At 34.7% G+C, this 21,939-nt stretch overlaps 1 protein-coding gene and 1 non-coding gene across 2 annotated transcripts; both read left to right on the top strand.

Moving 5' to 3' along the window:
• Positions 1-9,190: 9,190 nt before the first annotated feature.
• Positions 9,191-9,297, top strand: LOC112534734. The gene has a single exon (XR_003078999.1). It is a non-coding gene; the product is annotated as a small nucleolar RNA R71 (small nucleolar RNA).
• Positions 9,298-19,212: 9,915 nt separating this feature from the next.
• Positions 19,213-20,724, top strand: LOC107261190. The gene is made up of 2 exons (XM_015718657.2): positions 19,213-19,222; positions 20,204-20,724. The coding sequence occupies exons 1-2, from the start codon at positions 19,213-19,215 to the stop codon at positions 20,722-20,724; spliced, it is 531 nt and encodes a 176-aa protein (XP_015574143.2).
• The last annotated feature ends 1,215 nt before the right edge of the window (positions 20,725-21,939 follow it).

Raw genomic sequence — 21,939 nt, 5'->3', positions numbered from 1 at the left:
CCACATGGGTTAAGCTTACCCCATGAGGGGTACTCTCACATAAGCCCTTAAACTTCCATTTCTAGTGTATTTTTGGGTGTTGAGGGCTTTGAATGTGATTTGTATGATGGAATAATGTTTTTCTAATGTGTTTAACTTCTGTTTAACATGATCTAAAGTGGACTTAAAGTGGTTAAGGCTCATTTTTAGGTTAATGTGTGCTTTAGTAGCTTGTTTGGTTTACTCATGTTTTTATACTTTTTCTTGCATAATTAGAATCATGTTTAGGGATAAATGAGCATGTTTATATTTTATTTAGCTTATAAATATTTAGATCTTAAGTCTTGTAAATGATAAAGTTTGCATGTTGGGCATGGTTTGAATACTTTAAGTGCTAAGTTTGTTTAGTGATATGTCTATTACTTTAACACTAGTTTTGGGTATTACAATAAATTTTTATTTTCATAGTATAGGCCTTTAGGGTTGGCTTAATCCCCTTTAATAAGGGTTCACTAGGTTTAGGTATAATTTAAGAGAAACTTAAGTATAATGAATATTAATTAGGATATTAGTTAATCCCCGTTATATTTATTAATCCATTCTATTTCTCCCATAATTCCTTCTTTCCTTCTTTTTGGATTCATTTTAATTTTATTTTGGTATGCTTAGATTTCACCATACATGTTAAAGGTAAACTATATTAGGTTAATTGACCACCTCACATGCTTATTAAAATGAATCAACTCACTAATGTGAGTTCCTACTGTCCATCTTTCACTCGTCTAATTAACTTAAGATAAAATGAATCTGGTATCCACATGCTAAATAATAACTGGTTCTTACTTGGTTACCTTCACATGTCAAATAAAATCTAAGGTACCAACTTACCTCCTTTAGGATTTACGACACCAATGTGCCTCCCACTTAAGTAGATGCATGCTAGGTTAGTTTCTTTTTTCCCTCACCTATGCATGTTTAAATAGAGATAATAAAATATCCTCATAATACAATGGGTAGCAACCAAGTTAGGTTAGTATATTTAGAGAAACCAAAACCCTTGGAGTCTAGTGGAGATCGGATTTTGTCTCCGGGTGTGTTGGGGTGTCTAGTCCCTTCCTAACACATACCTAACTTTTTGAACCCAAATGTCTAATCCGGAGAAGGGGAAATTTAGGCTCTTTGTAAGGAATTCAAGCCTCCATCCTTTGCCTTAATCTAATTTGTCTTGGTCATTTTACTCGGATGGCGACTCTTAGTCTTCTCTGGTACTTTATGGTCAATACAATTATCTTGATCCCTTGAGACTTCCTCTAGAATAGGTCACTTTTGAATCAAGCCTAGTATAGATAAGAAAACCTATGATACGGTGACGTTACCATAATCACTTAGGGTGGGCTATGAAAAGCTGCGCTCACATGGCGAGGTGTTATTATACATAAATTTTATGGATGAAACAACAACTTAGAAATTATGGGAGAGAGGTTGACCACATTTCCGTCAAATGTGATAACATGAGTGCTATAAACTTGTCTACGGATCCTATTCAACACTATAGAAGCAAGCATATATACATTATATATCACTTGTTAAGAGATCAATTGCAAAATGGTGATGTTGTATTAGAATTTATTGATACAATAAATTAACTTGTTGATATCTTCATAAAACCTCTAAATGAGGAAAGATATATTTCATAAAAAGAGAGCTAGGGTTGCTTAATGGAAGCACACTAAGTTAAATTTTTTAATCGCATCACTTCATATCATATTACCTTCTTGCTTAGAATCATTGCTCGAAATATTATGCTTTATATGCTTATATGTTTCACATGTTGATATAATGTGAATTTATGTGTTTATCTATTTTGATAAATTGAGTATTGCAATTCTTTTGGCATATGAGTTCAATATTATCTCATTATGCTCTTTCATGCTCAATTACATTAACTCTTTGATCAAGCATGTGTTCTCATATTTCTTTTATTTTAAAGGCATTTTTCTCAAATTTATTGAAAAGTGTATTCGTGCTTTTTGGGTTTGCAACCGGTTGGAAACTAACCTCAAAAGCGTCCTAGCGATATTAAAGCGCGATCGTGGTTCTGCATAAGAATAGCCGTTATAACACACTTTCAAAATGTGCCACCGGGCTTGGCAAGCGCACTTGCTCTTTTGCTTGATAACTTAAGAATATAACTATTACACTAGTTTTCAAAAGGACATTTAAACAAAATATAGCCATTTCTAAAATTATACTCCATCTCCAAGGGCTATATAAGACCCAATATACAGTTTTTTTTATCACTTTTGCTTAAATCTACTTATAATATTCTAAAATACCCTTCTTTTTCATTCAATTTCAAACATCTTCTTTACACTTCTTCATCTTCAACTCAATGGGGCCAAGAAAAGATGAAAGGTATATATGATGAAGCTACAATCAAGTTTGTGACAATAGAAAGGAAAGAGGTCCAAGCTGTATGATTTTTTGATGAGTAAACCCTTCAAAAGCTAGGAATTTATTGAGAGGTGAATTCTCTTTTAGATAATGTGGGTCTAAAGCTATTCCTTCTACCCCAAGCCCTATATTAGGTTATGAGAACCTCACTTCACCAAGGAACTTCTTTCCTCCTTGGTAATAAACAAAAAAGGAGATGGTTATGAGTACTATGGGATAGAAATTAGGATGTCTGGGGAGAGGCACACTCTAACTAGAGCTTAAATTTTCTCCATTTTGGGCTGCAAGAGAGGGGTCCTATGAAGATTATTGAAAACATAGTTAATATGACTATTTTCTCCTTTTTAATATTGGAACCAAATCCCCATCAAACAAACACACACCAAAGACTCTTTATTTGAAGACCTCAAATCTCTCTCTGATTGGGTAGTGCATAGAATGTCAGCCTCCAACATTTATGCAAGAGATAATAGAGTTGAGAAAGTTCCTCAGAAGGATCTAGTATTCTTATGTGCAATGATACATGGTAAGAGGATTATCACTTCCAAATTCTTTCTTGATCATCTCCTTCATCTTGGCAACACCTCAAAAGGTGTCATTCTTGGTTCTTCTCATATCATAAATGTTTGCCCTTACGAACCAAGAAGGGGAGGGGTTGAATTAGTGAATTGAAGGAAGGATGGAAAATAAAAATTTGCTAATAGGAGAAACAGGGGTAGAGAAGAAAGAATTTAGGTATTCACTATGTCCACTCTCCAATCTCCAATTGGGTATTCACCATAGTTCTAATATTTTACAAAGTGAGTTTCCACAAGCTCACTCCAAATTTATTATTTTTGGGCTCACATCAAATCTTACAACTTGTGTTTTATGGCTCACACATAATTCTTTTAAATTTTTTATGTAGGCTAACTCTCAAACCGAATCTTAATTGTTTAGATTAACACTCAAACCTCACTAGAGCATTCAAACTATTATAATAATCAAAGATTATTAGAATTGATTGCAAGAAAAAGGAAAATTAAATGCACAATAATGTAAGTTTTTACTGGTTATTGATAAACTTTTAAAGGCCATTTAAGGTGATTTTTATACCCTAAAAAATTTTAAAGGCCATTTAAGGTGCTTTGAGATAATGCATCAAACTCACTGTCAAAATGTGAATTATGTTCAGACTTCTTACATCGCAGTTGCTTCTTGCATCGCGATTGCGAATCTTGAAAAGACTCCGACGGCTATCTGATGTGACACTAAGACATTGGTTGCTTTAAAAGTAACCGTTGGTGGTTTGTAAGGTCATAACATTTCATGAAATTCACGATCGTGCGTTTCTTGTGTGTGGTCGAATTCTCAAACTTTTTAAACTCTTTATTTCTACCTTAAAAGTTTTTATTGTTACGATCGTGCACCTTTGTGGTGTGATCACGATTCTTAGCCTTAGGTCTACAAATCGTTCTGTTTATAAACTTGCTATTTTCATGATTATGCCTGATGGGCTACTTATGCAACCTACACTTAAGGCAGTGAACCTATCGATGTGGTCTAGCACTAGTGAGTATCAAGGTCGTATCCCTGGAGATCGGGTAAACCTAAAGTTACTACTGTTTGTTATGTTATTTAATCTGAAATAAGGTGTGAGAAGTCTAAATTAATTAACTAATGCTTATGAATGCAAATAAAGGAACAATAGCAACTAACAATCGAAAGACAACCGTAACAAAGAAGCAAACCCAAAAGGGACATAAGTGATGGAATTCTAAGGTTGATTTTATAAACTGCCAATCTTGCTACCCGTGCCTAAATCCTGAATTGAACAAGGCTCCTCTCTCGAGCTCACCAAGTTCCTAAACGTGCACTAACCTAATAGAATCTCTTCCTATCAGATTATTACAGATTAGCGTTAAGCGTCATCTAGGACTATTAAGAGTTGTTAATTCTCAATCCGGTGAGTGAATTAACCTTATCTCTAAGTGTTAACTACTAGTTCTTACTATTTAATTTCCAGTTGTAAAAAGCATTTCTCAATGTCAAGAAACAACCCAAAAGATAATTAATTTAACGTCTCAAAGTAATTGAATCAAATTTTATTACTAAATAGTAAGAAGATTACAAAAATGGCAGATAAAAATCCAATAATTAAACACAATCCAATAGGTTCGGCACTCCTAGCTACTCATAATGAAAGAAAAAAATACAAAAGGAAATAATAACAGAAAAGAAAATGAAACATATAACCGCTCTTTTATCGAATCGGAGTAGGAATGTCACAAGTGCCAATTTTGAAACCAACCTCAAGTATAGATCTCAGATGTCTTGATCAATCGTCTAGAAACTTCAATCTTTGCTTGAATCCTCCAAATCAATCCTTTGAACTGACGTTGGTCTCCTAAAATGTCAAGAATAGAGGTGCAGAAGCAAGGGGTCCCGCGCGTAGAGAAGTCCAGAAATCAGAAGCGGAACCCTGTCTCGTTTTGCGTGCGCCTATTTATAGACAGAACTGCCTTTGTCGTGCTATGGCCCGTGCCACAGTCCGTGCAAATATGCACCGCCAGTGCATATATGCACGGCCCATGCCATGGGCCGTGCAATGGTCCGTGCAATGGGCGCTAACGTCCATGAAATGCAAAATTTCTGAAATTGTCCAAGGGAGGTCGTGCAAAAGCCTCAAAACTGCGCGCCAACAAGGAATCGACTCCGAAAAGCATCTAATACGCGTAAATCATCCAAATAGCTTAGTTTTTGCCCGTAAATCAATCAATCTCTATCGAGGAGTCCGAAAACCTGAAAAATTCATAAACATACCACAGTGCGATCAAATAGGAATAAATATGACTCAAATACGCGAATAAATGGCTGATAAACAGTCAATAAACATGCATAGAATTATCTAATCAAACTACCCCACACTTGAGAGTTTGCTTGTCCTCAAGCATTCAACAACTCTTTCCTCAAACAGAAACCAAATGACTTAATCAAATACATTGCAGAAGGTTAACTCAAAACAAGTCTCGAAACTCCGTGACGAATTTCCTTAAAACCCCCAAATCACTAAATCCTTGAGACAAAGAACAAAGTTAATAAAGCTGCTAAAATTAAAATGATAAACTATCTAAACTGAGAATTTGAGAACCATGCCTTACAAGATGTCACTCGAAACACACAAGTGTATATAGGTGAGAAGAATATTGCCAAGCTCTCAGCGCAAAAGTACATAAAAAATGTGCTTACCATAGGCTTGCTTATAGATCTGATCTCCACTACTGTGAAATAGTCAATAAACATGATCAAAGGGTCTTGAGCCAGGTTGTAATAGGGTTAATGGTAGGGTACGGAGAATATGGAAAGTAAGCTGAAAGTTGCTGGAAAATTTTGCAGGTAATACAAGAATATAGCCAAGGATCAAACACTGAACCAAAATTAAACACTAAGTTGTTCTAATAATAAGATGATGCTCGAACTAAACCCTTATTCTAAATATTTTTTTACTCCTGCAACAACAAAAATGCAGGATGAAGTAATACAATGCTCAATGAAAGTAGTAAAATAATATGTATCATTTGGATCGAAGGGAGCATCTATGAAAAATCTAGTAACTTAATGAATATATGCAAATTGATCCAAAATGAAATGCAGCATAAACATACATTATTTCCAGCAATAATGGTAGAAAGAATGGTGGAATGAATAAAAGTGGTAAAATGAGTGTCAGATGTAATTTATAATGAAAGAAAAAGGCTAAGGCTCAAAATGGGTTCACTAAGGGAAAAACTGGGTTAGGCTTTTGGCCAAATTGTGTAATACCTAAGTGCCCAAATCATCTCATGACTATCAAAAATTCATGTAATCTTAAAAGTCATCACAAAGCAAGTTCTAGAAACAAAAATTCTGCAAAATGCTCACTAATAAAAAACAGAATGGAGCATAAAGCCTCACCATTAAGTGGGATAAAATTGCATGAATTCTCAAACCAAAGTTTAAACAGTCAAACAATCTAATACGCATCAAAATTAACAGTGTTCTATATCCAAGATAAAGTGAAATGAAAGGATTAAGGAAAAACACTAGTTTTACCTGGCTTGATTGAAACTAAGAGATTCGTTCATTGCCTTCTTACCACAAAGATTCGATACAAGCAATAAGGGTCCATTCAAAAGAAAGAAAATCATTAACTACTCGATTAAAACAAAACTCAAGATAAGGACAGTAATAATGAACAAACTCAATCAATAAGGGAAATTAAACAAGATAAAAATAGCAAAGACAAAATTGGTACCTGCACAAATCTACGGTACCTACCCCACACTTGTGAAAAACACTGTCCTCAGTGTGAACAAGGTAGGCACTCCAAACTAAAAGGAATAAAATACGTAAAATGAAGCTGATTATGGGAGTCCATAAAAGAAATTGGAAAACTAAGAGAAAACCAAGACAACAGAAAGAGATAAAAACTAGAAAGTCTACTAGATACTGCCCATGATGTGTACTTTAACACTTCAAAATATGTTAATCCTCAAAATTACGTACGAGCATCAAGTAGGCTAACTCCTGCAAAACTCAAAAATAAACACATCCTAAGTAACATCTAGTAAAAGGTTCAATAAGATAACATCTCCTCAAAATCAAACACACTAAAAACATACTGAAATATCTAATTAAAAAAATAAATAACTACATAAAATAAAAAGAAATGTCCAAAAATTCAAAAAGCAAAAATAGATTCGGGAATGCCTCCCGAAGGCGCTTCTTTTTGTTCGAGTCGCCTAGCTGGACTCTGCAGCAGCATTCCTGCATCGCGGGCAAATTGATAATGTAGGCGCAATGTAAGTTGGGGCTCGAGGCATATAAGCGCAATGAGAAGGTCCAATGTGTGCGGTAGATGACCAATGAGGTGCTCTCTGTACGAATTTGGGATGTCCATTCATCCACTTCGAGTTCCGGCTAAGTGACCTGTCAAAAACAAACTTGCAACTACCCTTCTCGGGTCTATTATAGCATAAAGTCTCATATCGATACAAGTTGTTTTTTTTATATGAATAACACATACTAACAGGGGAAGAAACATGTATAGCATCATCCATTTGTACATCTTGTGGTTGTGTATTACATGCAGGATCAATTCCATCAATACTACAAATGGCATGAGCATGGTCGGTGGAAGAACTATCAAATGAGGGTAAACTAAAAGTGACACAGTCATCCCTTACATTAAGTTCTAACTTCCCCTCAAATATGTCTATTTTAGCTCTAGCTGTGGCAAGGAAAGGTCTCCCCAAAATTAATGGTACACCATGCTCATTATCCATATCCAAAACCACAAAGTCCACAGGAAATATGAACTTGTCTACCTTAACTAGCACATTTTCCATAATTCCCCTACGAAGCTTAACAGAACGGTCAGCTAATTGAATGCACATCCTAGTGGATTTTGCCTCCCCCAAACCTAGCTTATTAAACAAACTAGTGGGCATGACATTTATGCTAGCCCCCAACTCAGCTAATGCATCATCAACAAACAAATTACCTAAAGTGCAGGGAATAGTGAAACTCCCTGGATCGTGATGTTTCTCTCGCAACTTGCTCTGAAACACCGCTGAGCATTCCTTGTTAAGCTGAATATAAGCGACCTCCTCCAACTTCCTTTTCCTGCTAAGTATGTCCTTTAAGAACTTAGCATACTTCGGCATCTGCTCCAATGCATCAATAAAAAGGCAAGTTAATATGCAGTTGTCTAAAAATATCTAAAAACTTACTGAACTGCTCTTTCGCCTCTACTTGTTTAGCTCTAGTAGGATAAGGAATCTTAGGTTGATATTCCCTGACTGGAATTGATTTCACCTTTTGTCCCTCAGGTTCCCTAACCTTACTGCTCGTCTTAACCTGCACATCAATAGTGGCGTCATAAAAAACAGGCTTAGAAGGAGCTGAAACTAACTTACCTGAATGCAAAGTGACGGCGTTCACGTGCTCCCTTGGGTTAGACTCAGTGGTGCTCGAGAGCGCTCCTTGCTGCCTCTCAGACAACATCTTAGAGATTTGGCCAATCTGGGTCTCCAAGTTCTGAATTGAGGCCTGTTGGTTCCTAAGTGCACTATCAGTTTGCTGGAACCTCATCTTCATAGACGTCACAAACTTCATCATAAGCTCCTCTAAATTTGACTTCTTTTCTGGTAGAGGAGGAGCTTGTGCAGGCCAAGCTAACTATTGCTGCGGCTGTTGATGAAGTCTCTGAAAACCAGGTGGACCCTGAGCGTTATTGTTCCTCCAACTGAAGTTGGGATGATTGCGCCACCCAGGGTTGTATGTATTGCTATAAGGATCGTTCTGCTACCTTGGGGAATTCCCCATATAGTCAACCTGCTCAACATCAGAAGACATAGTAGAATTAGATGGAAAAGTAGTAGAGGATGAAGCAAACATACCTCCCATAGTACAGTTTGTAATCAGAATGCGCCAACAAACTCACGTACCAACGTCATTTGCATAAACCGACATCTGGAGTTGGTCAATCTTCTTGGCTAGAAGCTCCACCTGAGCTGCCAAGGCTGCTGTAGAGTCCACTTGGTTGACCACTCCCTGTCTTCCTGGTCAGCTCCTAGAGGATTGCCACTGATAGTTGTTCATGGCCATTTCATTTATCAAGTTCTGAGCCTGCTCGGGCATCTTACTATTTAGCGCCCCACCTGCTGCAGCATCCACCATCTGCCTCGTTGCAAGGTTCAACCTGCTGTAGAAGGTTTGAACCTGCATCCACACTGGCAATCCGTGATGTGGGAAGCATCTCAAAAGATCTTTAAACCTCTCCCATGCATCGTACATGCTTTCATCATCAAACTTCACAAAAGAAGATATGTCATTTCTGAGTTTAGCAATTTTAGCGGGAGGAAAATACTTATATAAAAATTTTTTAGCCAATGCTCTACAGGTAGTAATCATTTGCTGTGGAAAGGATTGCAACCATCTCTTAGCTCTGTCCCTAAAGGAAAATGGAAACAATCTCAGCCGAATGGCATCATCGGTTGTTGTTCCATTTATCTTGAATGTGTCACAAATCTCCAAAAAATTAGAGATATGTGCATTGGGATCCTCGCTGGGCAATCCTCTAAACTGCACAGTCTGCTGGATCATCTGGATCACGTTGGCTTTTATTTCAAAATTGTTGGCCGCTACAGCAGGTCTGACTATACTAGTTTTCATCCCATCCAAAGATGGTCGAGTAAACTCGTACATCGTCCTCTGATCCTCATCGGCTTGGGGGTTGAGGTTCTCCATCGCGTCAGTTCCTTGAACCTGAACTGTAACTCCGTCCTCCTCCTCAACTGCTTGCAAATGTCGTCTCAATAATCTGAGAGAGCGCTCCGGGTCAGATAAGGGTGCTATGGGATCAGGGTTAGAGCTTCTAGTCATATACTACCTAAAATCGACAACCAAACAACCACCAATCAATCAAAAATAATAAAATAAATAAAAGAAAAAAATAATGACTAAATTAACACAAATATAATTCACTATAGTTCACCGTTATTGAGTCCCCAGCAACGGCGCCAGAAACTTGATGGGCTACTTATGCAACCTACACTTAAGGCAGTGAACCTATCGATGTGGTCTAGCACTAGTGAGTATCAAGGTCGTATCCCTGGAGATCGGGTAAACCTAAAGTTACTACTGTTTGTTATGTTATTTAATCTAAAATAAAGTGTGAGAAGTCTAAATTAATTAACTAATGCTTATGAATGCAAATAAAGGAACAACAGCAACTGATAATCGAAAGACAACCGTAACAAAGAAGCAAACCCAAAGGGGACCTAAGTGATGGAATTCTAAGGTTGATTTTATAAACTGCCAATCTTGCTACCCGTGCCTAAATCCTAAATTGAACAAGGCTCCTCTCTCGAGCTCACCAAGTTCCTAAACCTGCACTAACCTAATGGAATCTCTTCCTATCAGATTATTACAGCTAAGCGTTAAGCGTGATCTAGGACTATTAAGAGTTGTTAATTCTTAATCCGGCGAGTGAATTAACCTTATCTCTAAGTCTTAACTACTAGTTCTTACTATTTAATTTCCAATTGTAAAAAGCATTTCTCAATGTCAAGAAACAACCCAATAGACAATTAATTTAACGTCTTAAATTAATTGAATCAAATTTTATTACTAAACAGTAAGAAGATTATAAAAATGGCAGACAAAAATCCAATAATTAAACACAATCCATCAACAAAGGTGAACCCCAATGGGTTCGGCACTCCTAGCTACTCATAATGAAAGAAACAAATACAAAAGGAAATAAATAACAAAAAAGAAAATGAAACATATAACCGCTCTTCTATCGAATCAGAGTGGGAATGTTGCAAGTGCCAATTCTGAAACCAGCCTCAAGTATGGATCTCAGATGTCTTGATCAATCATCTAGAAACTTCAATCTTTGCTTGAATCCTCCAAATCAATCTTTTGAACTGACGTTGGTCTCCTAAAATGTCAAGAACAGAGGTACAGAAGTGAGGGGTCGCGCGCATAGAGAAGTTCAGAAATTAGAAGCGGAACCCCGTCTTGTTTTGCATGCGCTTATTTATAGACAGAACTGCCTTAGCCGTGCCATGGCCCGTGCCACAGGCCGTGCAACGACCCGTGCATATATGCACGGCCCGTGCTAGAGGCCATGCAAATATGCACGGCCTGTGCAATGGTCCGTGCAAATATGCACGGCCCGTGCAACGGGCACCAACCTCCATAAAATGCAAAATTTCTGAAATTTTCCAAGGGAGGTCGTGCAAAAGCCTCAAAACTGCACGCCAACAAGAAGTCGACTCCGATAAGCATCTAATACGCGTAAATCATCCAAATAGCTTGGTTTCTGCCCGTAAATCAATCAATCTCTATCGAGGAGTCTGAAAACCTGAAAAATTCATAAACATACCACAGTGCAATCAAACAAGAATAAATATGACTCAAATACATGAATAAATGGCTGATAAACAGTCAATAAACATGCATAGAATCATCTACATCAATGCCATAGAGGGTGCGATCGTAATTTTTGAGCAGATTTGGATTCTTAGACTTTGATTCAAGCTACAGGAACAATACTTAAAGAAACATTATATCAAGACCTCAATTTGTGTGTCAAGATCAAAATTAGAGACTTTAGCCTTGTGATAGAGCATCTAGGCTAACAATCTCCCTATTTTTATTTTTGACAAACAAATTGAGTATAGGGGATAAAATATTTACATAAGTGTACTTAGGCTAAAAAGTTTAAAAATTTCTTACTCCCCCTTAATATATGAATGTGTGCGTTTCTTTCCCTTTGTACTCAATATAGTTTCTTCCTTTTTGTCAATATCAAAAAAATAAAGACGATAAAAAATAAGTAATAGAGTAAAAACAAAGATTAATTTCATTAAGTAATTATAGGTTTACACAACAATAATACTGGATATCGAAAATAAGAAAGTAAAAACTAAAAACATAAGATACAATGAATGCAAATGAATGATATGAATGAAGAGAGGAGAGGCTCTAGATGTCTTGAGATCCATTAGATTCATTTACATTTTCTTCCTCTTCCTCATTACTCTTATCATCCGATAACCTCCAAGAATTTGGATAGGAAGGTAGAATTCCATGATGCTTTTGGATTTCAATTAGGTCTTTATAAACATGCTTGAGAACCTATAAAATTTTTCAATTCTTTTGGCTTACTTGGTCATGAAGATCATTATTTTATCCATCAGTGCGATTTTCCCTTATGGAACCCCAGTCTCTTGCTCCGCCCTCTCTTCCTCACTAGGGGTCTCTTTAACCTCTTGCTCCTCTTCTTCCCCTTCTTTAATGTTTAGCATTACCCTTTTTGTCTCCTTTGCTTGCTCCATAGTGGAGATAGCACTAGCACCCAAGATAACCTCATGTGAGTCATCACCTTTCTTTTTTATCACCTTGGAATGAAGAAAGTATTGAAAGGTGATGTAATTTGTTCTCATGGGTAGCAGATGTTTCAAGTAGGCTAGGTTGGAGGGAGTGAGAAGTTTGAAGTAATTGGTAATCATGGACACATAGGATGAAACAAGCATGCATTCACGAGAGGATTTAACAAGATGGACAAAATGATTAATGAGAAAATAAGATAATTGGATGGGTCTATTATGGATCATGCAATAGAGGATGCATAAATTCTTTTGTGTTATTTTTTCATTTCCATGGTAAGGGTGATGAGCCTTTGGAGGGTCCAACGGAGAAGAGATTTGATGTGTTTGGCATTGGAATTTTTAAAAAGTTTGGTTTCAATAGAGATAGTTTTCCAAAAGGTGATCAAACTTACTTGCAAATCTCCTAAGGCTGTGATCATATGATCTTGAAAGTTGAAAATGTTGCCAAAATCATTTCTTGTGAGGGAGTACCTTTGCCCAAAGAGATTGAAAGAGATTCAAAAGTATCCTAGATCTCCTCCATGCCTCTTGCTTACTTCCAAAGAACTCAAAAACTCTAAGGTGAGTTCTTTGTAACCATCCAGTTAGGATAGACAAGTCTATTCATTTGGATGTTGTTAAGATGTTTAAAAACATCTTTATAAACTTTAAGCTTCCTGAAATGAACATTTAGTGGCACCTTTGAAGCCTTAAATTTAGTCTTAGTAAGAGTCTTGTACTTGTTTCTTACCTCGTGAGTTATCCCTTTCATCTTTGTTAGTTTATCAAGAATAGAGGCAAGAGTTTCTTGTTCTTGGACTTTTGCTTTACCCTTGCTAACTTAGTTGGAGGTTTTCTTTAGAGCCCTTGAGGGAGAGATGAGTGAGGAATGAGATAATAAAATGAGAATTTTGAAAGAATGCCTTTAGAAGAGAGTTTTGGGTTTTGAGAGAGAAAGAGAGAATTATGAGTTAAAATGCCTGTAAGAATGTATAGGAGGAGTATGTATACCTAAGAATCAGTTGGAAAATGGTAAAAATGCAATAAAAAGGTACAACTCCTTATGAAATGTCCAAAAGTAATGGTCCTTTTTTTTATAGAAATTGAGCTTTTCGCGATTGTAATACACAAGATGCAACCGCAAAATTTGAATTTCAATCAAAATGACTAGTATATGACTACAAATGCTAGAGTTGTGATCATAAAAATTAGCAAAATCTTGGCAGAAGCAAAGCTTCAATTCTTGCTTATTTTCATGATCGTGCCTAGTCATTCCGATTGTGATTTTTGAAAACTTGAGAAAACCTTTGAAAAATATCTATTTGTTTGCCCCTTGTTACATGTAATCCCTTTGATGCATGAATGGATCAAATAACATTAAATGCATCAATTTGATTCATGTTCAATACCATTCAATAAAAGCTTTGCACCAAACAATATATATTCATAAGTATATAGTCAAACAAAAAACACACTCATTCAAGGAAATTACCATAAAGCATACCAAATTCCCTTTTAATGAAGTTTTACCTTTGCTCATTAAGGGGTTTGGTAAAAATATCTGCAAGTTGGTTGTGAGTGTCAGTAAACTCTAACACCATATCATCATTTTGCATATGATCTCTTAAAAAGTGATGCCTAATATCTATGTGCTTACTCCTATAGTGTAAAATGGGGTTCTTAGATAAATTTATTGCACTAATATTATCACACTTGATAGGGATAAGATTAAGCACTTGACCATAATCCTTGAGTTGTCGATAATAAGTAGCCGCCACATATTTCACTTCGGCAGTGGATAAGGCAACAAAGACTTACTTCTTACTAAACCAAGAAACTAAACATTCTCCTAAGAATTGACAAGTTCAAGAAGTGCTCATTCTATCTAAGAAATTACCCGTATAGTCATCAGTGGAGAAGCCTACTATGTTAAATGATGTATCTTTAGTATACCAAAGCCTTAAATGTATAGTGCCATTTAATATTTTAGGATTCTTCTAATCGCATGCAAATGTAACTCTCTAGGACTAGATTAAAAATATGCACACAAACAAATACTATACATAATATTGGGTCTATAAGCCATAAGATATATTAGAGATCTGATCGTACATCTATACTTCTCATTATTTGGCTTACCCTTTTCATCTTTGTCCAATTTAATTGATGTGCTAATTGGTGTCTTGGTAATCTTACATCCCTCAGTTCCAAACTTTTTGACAAGTTCTCTTATGTATTTGGATTAATTAAGGAAGATGACATTCATGCATTGCTTGATTTGCAATCTTAGAAAGAATTTGAGTTCCCCCATCAGGCTCATCTCAAATTCCCTATTCACACACTTAAAAAATTCCTCACACAAAGATTCGTTAGTAGCATCAACATATATTTGAACAATCAAAGTATCATGACCATGAGTTTTTACAAATAATGTAGTGTTAACCTTCCCTTTTGTAAAATAATTTTAGACTAAAATGTGCTAAGCCTTTCATACCAAACTCTAGAAGCTTGTTTTAACAAGGCTTTTGTTAATTTGAAAACATGATTTGGAGATTCATGATGCTCAAAACTAGGAGGTTGCTCAACATACACTTCTTCCTCTATAAACCATTTAAAATGTACTTTTGACGTCCATTTGAAATATTTTAAAGTTCTTGTGACAAGCATAGGCTAGCAATGTTCTAATAGCTTCTAATCTTAGTACGATGTATGAGTACCCATTTTTCAGATCCAGATATCGAGGGAATTACGGAAAATCCTATAATGAACTTTACTACCTTTCTCGAGTCTCAAGAGATTGAAGACGGGTGAATTATAATTGAACAAAAATTACTTTTCCTAGAATCAATTTTGACCCAATTAGTGGAAAAAATTAAGTTTGAGGGGTAAAACGATAGTCTTTTACAAATTCAGAGACTAAATCTAAAACTTTTAGATCTTTTTACCCTTAAAGCCAAGCGGCTCTGTGTACAACCGAATTAGTTGTACAAAAAGCTGATTGGCTTAGGATAGAGCCAAGTCGATTGGCTCTATGCAATGCCGATTGGTTAATTTTTGAGATTCAATATCGTTTTGAGCATATTTTTGAACTAAAATGCTAAAATTGGTAAAAATGAAGTTTTTAGAAGATATTTATGATAAATATTAAGATTTTTAAATATATTTAGTAATAATTATTTAAATTTTAAAGATTTTATTGGATATTAATATGATAAAGAAAAAAGATAACTGATTCATTTTTTAATTTAAATAATTAAGTTTTTATATGCTCCTCTAGGGTTTTCTAACCCTGTTACTGTAAATAGAATATGACAGCCTAGGTTTAGGGTTAGCTCCATTCATTAAGCATATATTACTAGCAACGTAGGTGAATTGACAGACGTTCAGAAAGCAGAGTGAGTTTTAGGAAACAAAAGGAAAAGTCACTATGTAAGAACTAAGATTTGAAAACTTTGTAATTTTGAATGACAAAAGATTCCCAAACCTAAGCAGCATTGGATCCACCTAATCTTCAATTTCACCACCTCATCATCTCTCTTGAAGATCAACATTCAATAGTGACAACTTGAGGATTCCCTAATCCAATATCATCAGCATCCCTATTTCACAAAACTAGTTTTTCTATTTTATGTTTTAGAAACATGATTAGGAATGGCTTTCTTTAGTTAGTTTGTATGATTCACATTATTAGATTAGAGTTTTTAATAGTTTTATATGTTTCTGTGATGTTTATGTATATAGGATTTTAAATCTGATATATGAACATCGTGGGTTTTGAATATGATAATGTGAATGTATTAGATTTTGGATTTGATAATTGGAATATTTAGAGTAGCATGTTAGGTTTATGGCTTTTCTTTTAATAATTATGTGATTGCATCAAGTTTTTAGGCTGCATGATTAAAATCTAAAATCTACCAAGTGAAGTTTTATTTACCTTCTGTGAGCTTTTGCTTTCTAGAGTTTTTATTATTTTATATTTTTTGGCTTAATTTAACTTATTTTTAAGTTCTTGGCATTATTTTTTCAAGTTTTGATCATGCTTTTATCTCTTGTGCATGTTAAATTGGCTTCTAGGTAAGGGAGGATCGAGAAAAATGTAAAATCGACCATAATCAAGCCCTAGAGCCGATTCAACTTTGCGATGAGCTGATTGGCTCTGTGATGTCAACAATGGGCTGTGCACTAAGCCAAATATGCTCTATGATATTATCAATCGGTTGTCGTCCCAAATTGCCCTAATTCCATATTTTTGTGCCCTTCTACCGATTTTGCTAACTTTGACCTAGATTAGTCATTTTTCTTAAGTTTATTAATTGTAGGATGGGTTGTAATAGTTAGATTTACTGTTATCTTTATTTTGTCTTATTTTTCTTCTCTATTTTGGTAATGACAAATAACTGTTATATGATTGTTAATTAAAATTGGATATCTAGAGTTAGGCCCTAAAACTTGGACTTTGGCATGCAATTTGTAGTCCATTAGTTTAACATATTGGTAAGTTTGGGCTTAAATTAAAATATAATTAGACCTAGTAGGCTTTGCCATGTTTTATTAATTAATCAACTCACTTAGAATAGGATTACTAAATGAGGTCTTGGCATGTAAGATGTAACCGATTTAGGTTAAGAACTTGGTACTTAAAGCATATTTTATGCCAGACTAGGTGGCCTTTATACATAACTGCATAGATAATTAGGTTAATTTTTTGATTGGGGAATTGGGCTTAAAATGGGCTAGAGCTAAGTGGACCTCACATGTTATAATGGATGTTTGTATAAATAAAACCGTCACATTTATAGGAATAACCCATTAAATAATAAAATTAAAGAGTAAGATACACAAATAAGGAAGTTAGCTTTTGGATCCATCTCTAGATGTGGTGAAACTTCCTTGTGGAATATATACACGACTCATTTAGTAAACGTGTCTCAGTGAATTAACCGGGTGGCGACTCCCATCTTCACGCTAGTCTTTGTGATTAGTTAGTATGTTCCTAATTAGGTTGAAAAGCATTGTAGTGTCGTAGTCGCTAGAGACACTTGGGTGTGCACCCGGAACCATTGCCCATAGTGGCAACTCCACTAGGGATAAGAGAAGCTGATTCCAATGTATCTCTGCCTTTAATTTTATTATTTAATAGGTGGTTCTTGTATTATTTATATGGTTACTTACTGATCCCAATAGCCCCGATGGTGCTAGTTAGTGGTTCTTTGGTTCCACTTGAACCTTGGAATTGCGACACTAGCTAACCATCACTCACAAGTAATGAGTGAATTTTCTTCATCGCATGGACCCTTGAGTGGGGAGATGAGCCAAGAAATATCACTTTTTACTTGTGGGTACCTTTCATCCTTACCCAAGACTCAGGTCATGGTAATGACAGTAGTAGTCTCCCTTAGGAACTAATCTTGCTTGCTATATGAGATATTTTCCTCTATAAGTGTTTTAAGCTCATATATTGGAAAGCCTTAGCACAATAACACATGGAATCAAGCCTTAAGCCCAAAATATGGAGGCTTTATTCTTATATTGGAAAATATCACTTTATATGCTTTCATCTTTTTTGAGAGCTTATGGCATGCACGTTGGGCTTACTATCCCCTGTAAATAGAAAGCTTAGACCCAAAATCCTCAGAAAGAAAAACTAACCATAAACTTGTGCAAGAGTAATAAGGTTGGGAGGATGCTTGGGTAGCAACTTGTAAAATATTTTGTGTCTGCTAACCTTTTCCTTGTCCTTGTCCATCACACCTGTATCATGCATACCATGAATATCATGCACCACACTAACTCCTTTTCTTGAAGTCATTTTAGATTATCATCCTTAATTTGGATAAGATAAGAAGGGTGTTAAGAGAACCGATTTCAGCAGCAATTGAGGCAATACTATATAAGAGCCTAAGAAGTCCACTACTCTCAAAGATGGTTCATGAGTAAGACATTGATGCTATCAAGACTGCAATCATGGCTGACTTGAGGATTGTGAGCAAGCTTTGCTAAGATTTTTGAGAAACAAACTGCTACTACTCATGATAAAAAAGCACATGATGAGTATCTCTAGAATATAGATGACTACATGCTAGTACAAGCTAAAAAGTGTATGCTCTTATTTCAAAAGCCATTATGGAATATGAGATTGTGCATGGTGTAACTAAAAGGCTTGATAAGATGCAAGATATGCTGAAAGATCAAGATTTAGACTCAAACTTTGATTTTAATGAACTAATAATGATTAGAGAAGACAAGTTGCCTCCTAAATTTCACATGCTTGAAAATGCAATAATTCAATGGGACTGGAGATCCAAAGGTGCACTTAAGGCAATATGCTACTATCATATGGGTACAACTCGTTTGGCTAAAACCCAAATTATTAAGTTGTCTGTACCATCATTAAGAGGGCTAGCTATAAGCTGGTACCATGGGTTAGAAAGGCCCCTCAAGTCTGATTGGAAAAGACTTTGTGATGCTTTTGTGAAGTAATACGACTATAGTGCTCACTTAGAAGTCTCTATAAGGGATTTGGAATCAATAAAGCAAAAGCCTAATGAATCCTTCTCTGACTTCTTGACCAGATGGAAGAACAAAGTAGTTTAAGAAATTAATGACTCATATAATTATAATAAGATATTAATGATTAAATTCTATTAGTTAATGAAAGGTTGTGAATTGAATAATTATGATTATTGGTAAAGGTTATAACATGAAAGGTTGTAACCATTGGTGCTTTGATGGAAAGCCACCATTAGTCTATAAATAAGAGTTGGTCCTCTCTCTACCCATATCATCAATAATTATAACAAATACAAAAACTAAAGATTACAGTATCCATCAATAAGATAAGGGGAAAAGGGAGAGAAATCACACTCTATTAAACATGGATCAAGGTATGTTTTCTTCCTTCTATTTAATGGTGAAAAACATGAAGTTCTAGGTCAATGGGCTATTATTTGTTTGTATGTGGTATCAGAGCATGGTTTAAGAAATCATGGTTTTCCATAATTTTGTTGAATTTATTATTGTTGTAGATGCATGCAAGAATTAATCCTTGTTTTTTGCATATAAATTAAATTGATTAATATTGCATGGTTTGGATTAAGTTTAAGATTTATTGATGTTAATTTTTGGACTAATTTTGTGTACATTTGGTGACACACACACTACTGCAACAAAATCTGTGTCTTTTATCAAGGTCCATTGTGACTATAAAGTTTTGTTAACTATCAAATTGCAAGTAAAGTTATTTTTCTTCCAATTAAGTCTGAAATAATTTATAGTTTCATCCTAATAAAAAACTTTTAATCCAGATTTATCCTTAATTCTTGGTACATATATATATATCAGTAGTTAATGCTTAATTGAAATTAAGTTAAATATTTAATGAAAGTAATATATTATTTAAATATATTGTTATAAATTTTGAAATTTATTTTAAGAACGGTTTGCTTGTCATCAAAGGACCAAATTTTTAAAGTAAATAAATTTTAAATTATAGATTATAATTTTCAATTACTCATAAATTTTATGTTTAAATGACATTACTATTTTTGTGTATTTATAGGTAAATTGAAATTTATCATTATAAGATATTTAGGGATCAACCCAAAAGTTGATTAATTATTTTACAATTGATAAACATAATCGTGGTGATTAGTATGTTATACTAATTTTATTTTCCACATATCCAAAGATAGAAAAAATAAATTTAGTTATGCATATATAAGTACCTATAATTGTTTACATAAGTATATCTTATTATCACCCAAAGGAGAACTTTGATATATTTATGTTTATATTTGAATTTATGGAATAAATATTATGAATCAAAGCATTAATGTATGAGTATTCTATGTTATTTTTATTTGCAGTATCTGTACCTGTTTCTCTTCATTTGTATGCTTCATCTGTTCCATTATTTAATGGTTTAAACTTTTCTGATTGGTGCGAACAAGCTCAATTTCACTTAGGTGTTCTGGATCTTGATTTGGCACTTCAAATTGAGAAACCTACTACTATTACTAATGAAAGTAGCAATGAAGAAAAAGCTTTGTATAAAGCTTGGGAAAGGCCGAACATATTAAGCTTAATGTTTATGCGAATGACTGTTGCAAACAACTTAAAGAGTACAATTCCTAAAACTGACAGTGCTAAGGAATTTAAAATGATTATTGAGGGATGTTCTCAAACAGCTGATAAGTCACTTGCTAGCACATTAATGAGTAATTTGACCAACATGAAATATGATGGTTCACGTGCCATGCATGAGCATGTTCTTGAAATTACTACCTTAGCGGAAAAATTAAAAACCTTAGGAATGAATATGCATGAGTATTTTCTAGTACAATTCATATTGAACTTCTTGCCTCCTGAACAATATGGTCCATTCTAAATGAACTATAACACCTTAAAGGATAAATGGAATGTAAACAAATTGACCATTATGCTTGTTCAAGAGGAGACAAGATTAAAGAATCAAAGAGCTCATTCAGTTCATCTCTTAAGTCATCAAGAAGCTGGAAAAAGTTACAAAAAGAAAGGTGGAAAAAGCAAGAAGAAAGGTTTACACAACCTGAATGAATCTTCTAAGGTTGCTTATAAGAAGGAGCATGGGAGTGTTAAAAGGTAATTATTATGCTTTAGTATGTTCTGAATCAAATTTTATTGAAATTATGCATAATACTTGGTGGATTGATTCTGGTTCCACTACCCATCTTTCTAATACGATGTAGGGATTCCTTACGATCCAAACCATAAGGCCAAATGAAAGTTTTATCTTCATGGGGAATTGAAAGAAAGCTTCTATTGAAGGCATTGGCACTTATCATTTAATTTTAGATATAGGACATTATTTGGATTTATTTCAAACTCTTTATGTATCCACATTTTCCCACAACTTAGTTTCTTTATTGAAGCTTGATGTAGCGGGATTTTATTTTAAGTTTGGTTCTGATCTTTAACTTTATTTAAGAATAATAATATTATTAGTTCTGGATTGTTATGTGATGGTCTCTACAAGCTTAAACTTGATAATTCTTTTGTTGAGACATTAATGACCTTGCATCATAATGTTGGCACTAAATGTAGTTTAGTCAATGAAAGTTCTGTTTACTTGTGGCATAAACATTTGTGTTATATATCCAAAGAAAGGATATAAAGATTAGTAAGGAATGAAATATTTTCAAGTTTGGACTTTACTGATCTTGAAGTGTGTATTGATTGTATTAAAGAAAAAAAAAACAAAACACACTAAGAAAGGAGCTACAAGAAGCACACAACTTCTTAAAATTATACACACTGATATTTGTGGTCCTTTTGATGCTCCAACTTTTGGTGGAGAAAAATATTTTATTATCTTTATCGATGATTTTTCTCGTTATGGTCATATTTATCTATTGCATGATAAATCTCAATCAATCAATTTACTTGAGATTTATATTAAAGAGGTTGAGAGGCAATTAGAGAAAAAAGTAAAAATCATAAGGTCAGATAGAGGTAGTGAATATTATGGAAAATATATATGCCCAGGTCCATTTGCCAAATTTCTTGAAAGACATGGTATTTGTCTCAATACACAATGCCAGGAACACCATAGCAAAATGGTGTT

This window comes from Ricinus communis, chromosome 3 (assembly GCF_019578655.1).
Source record: "Ricinus communis isolate WT05 ecotype wild-type chromosome 3, ASM1957865v1, whole genome shotgun sequence".
Taxonomy (NCBI): Eukaryota; Viridiplantae; Streptophyta; class Magnoliopsida; order Malpighiales; family Euphorbiaceae; genus Ricinus; species Ricinus communis.
The sequence above is the reverse complement of the archived record's forward strand: the minus strand, read 5'-3'. Positions and strand labels throughout refer to the sequence as shown.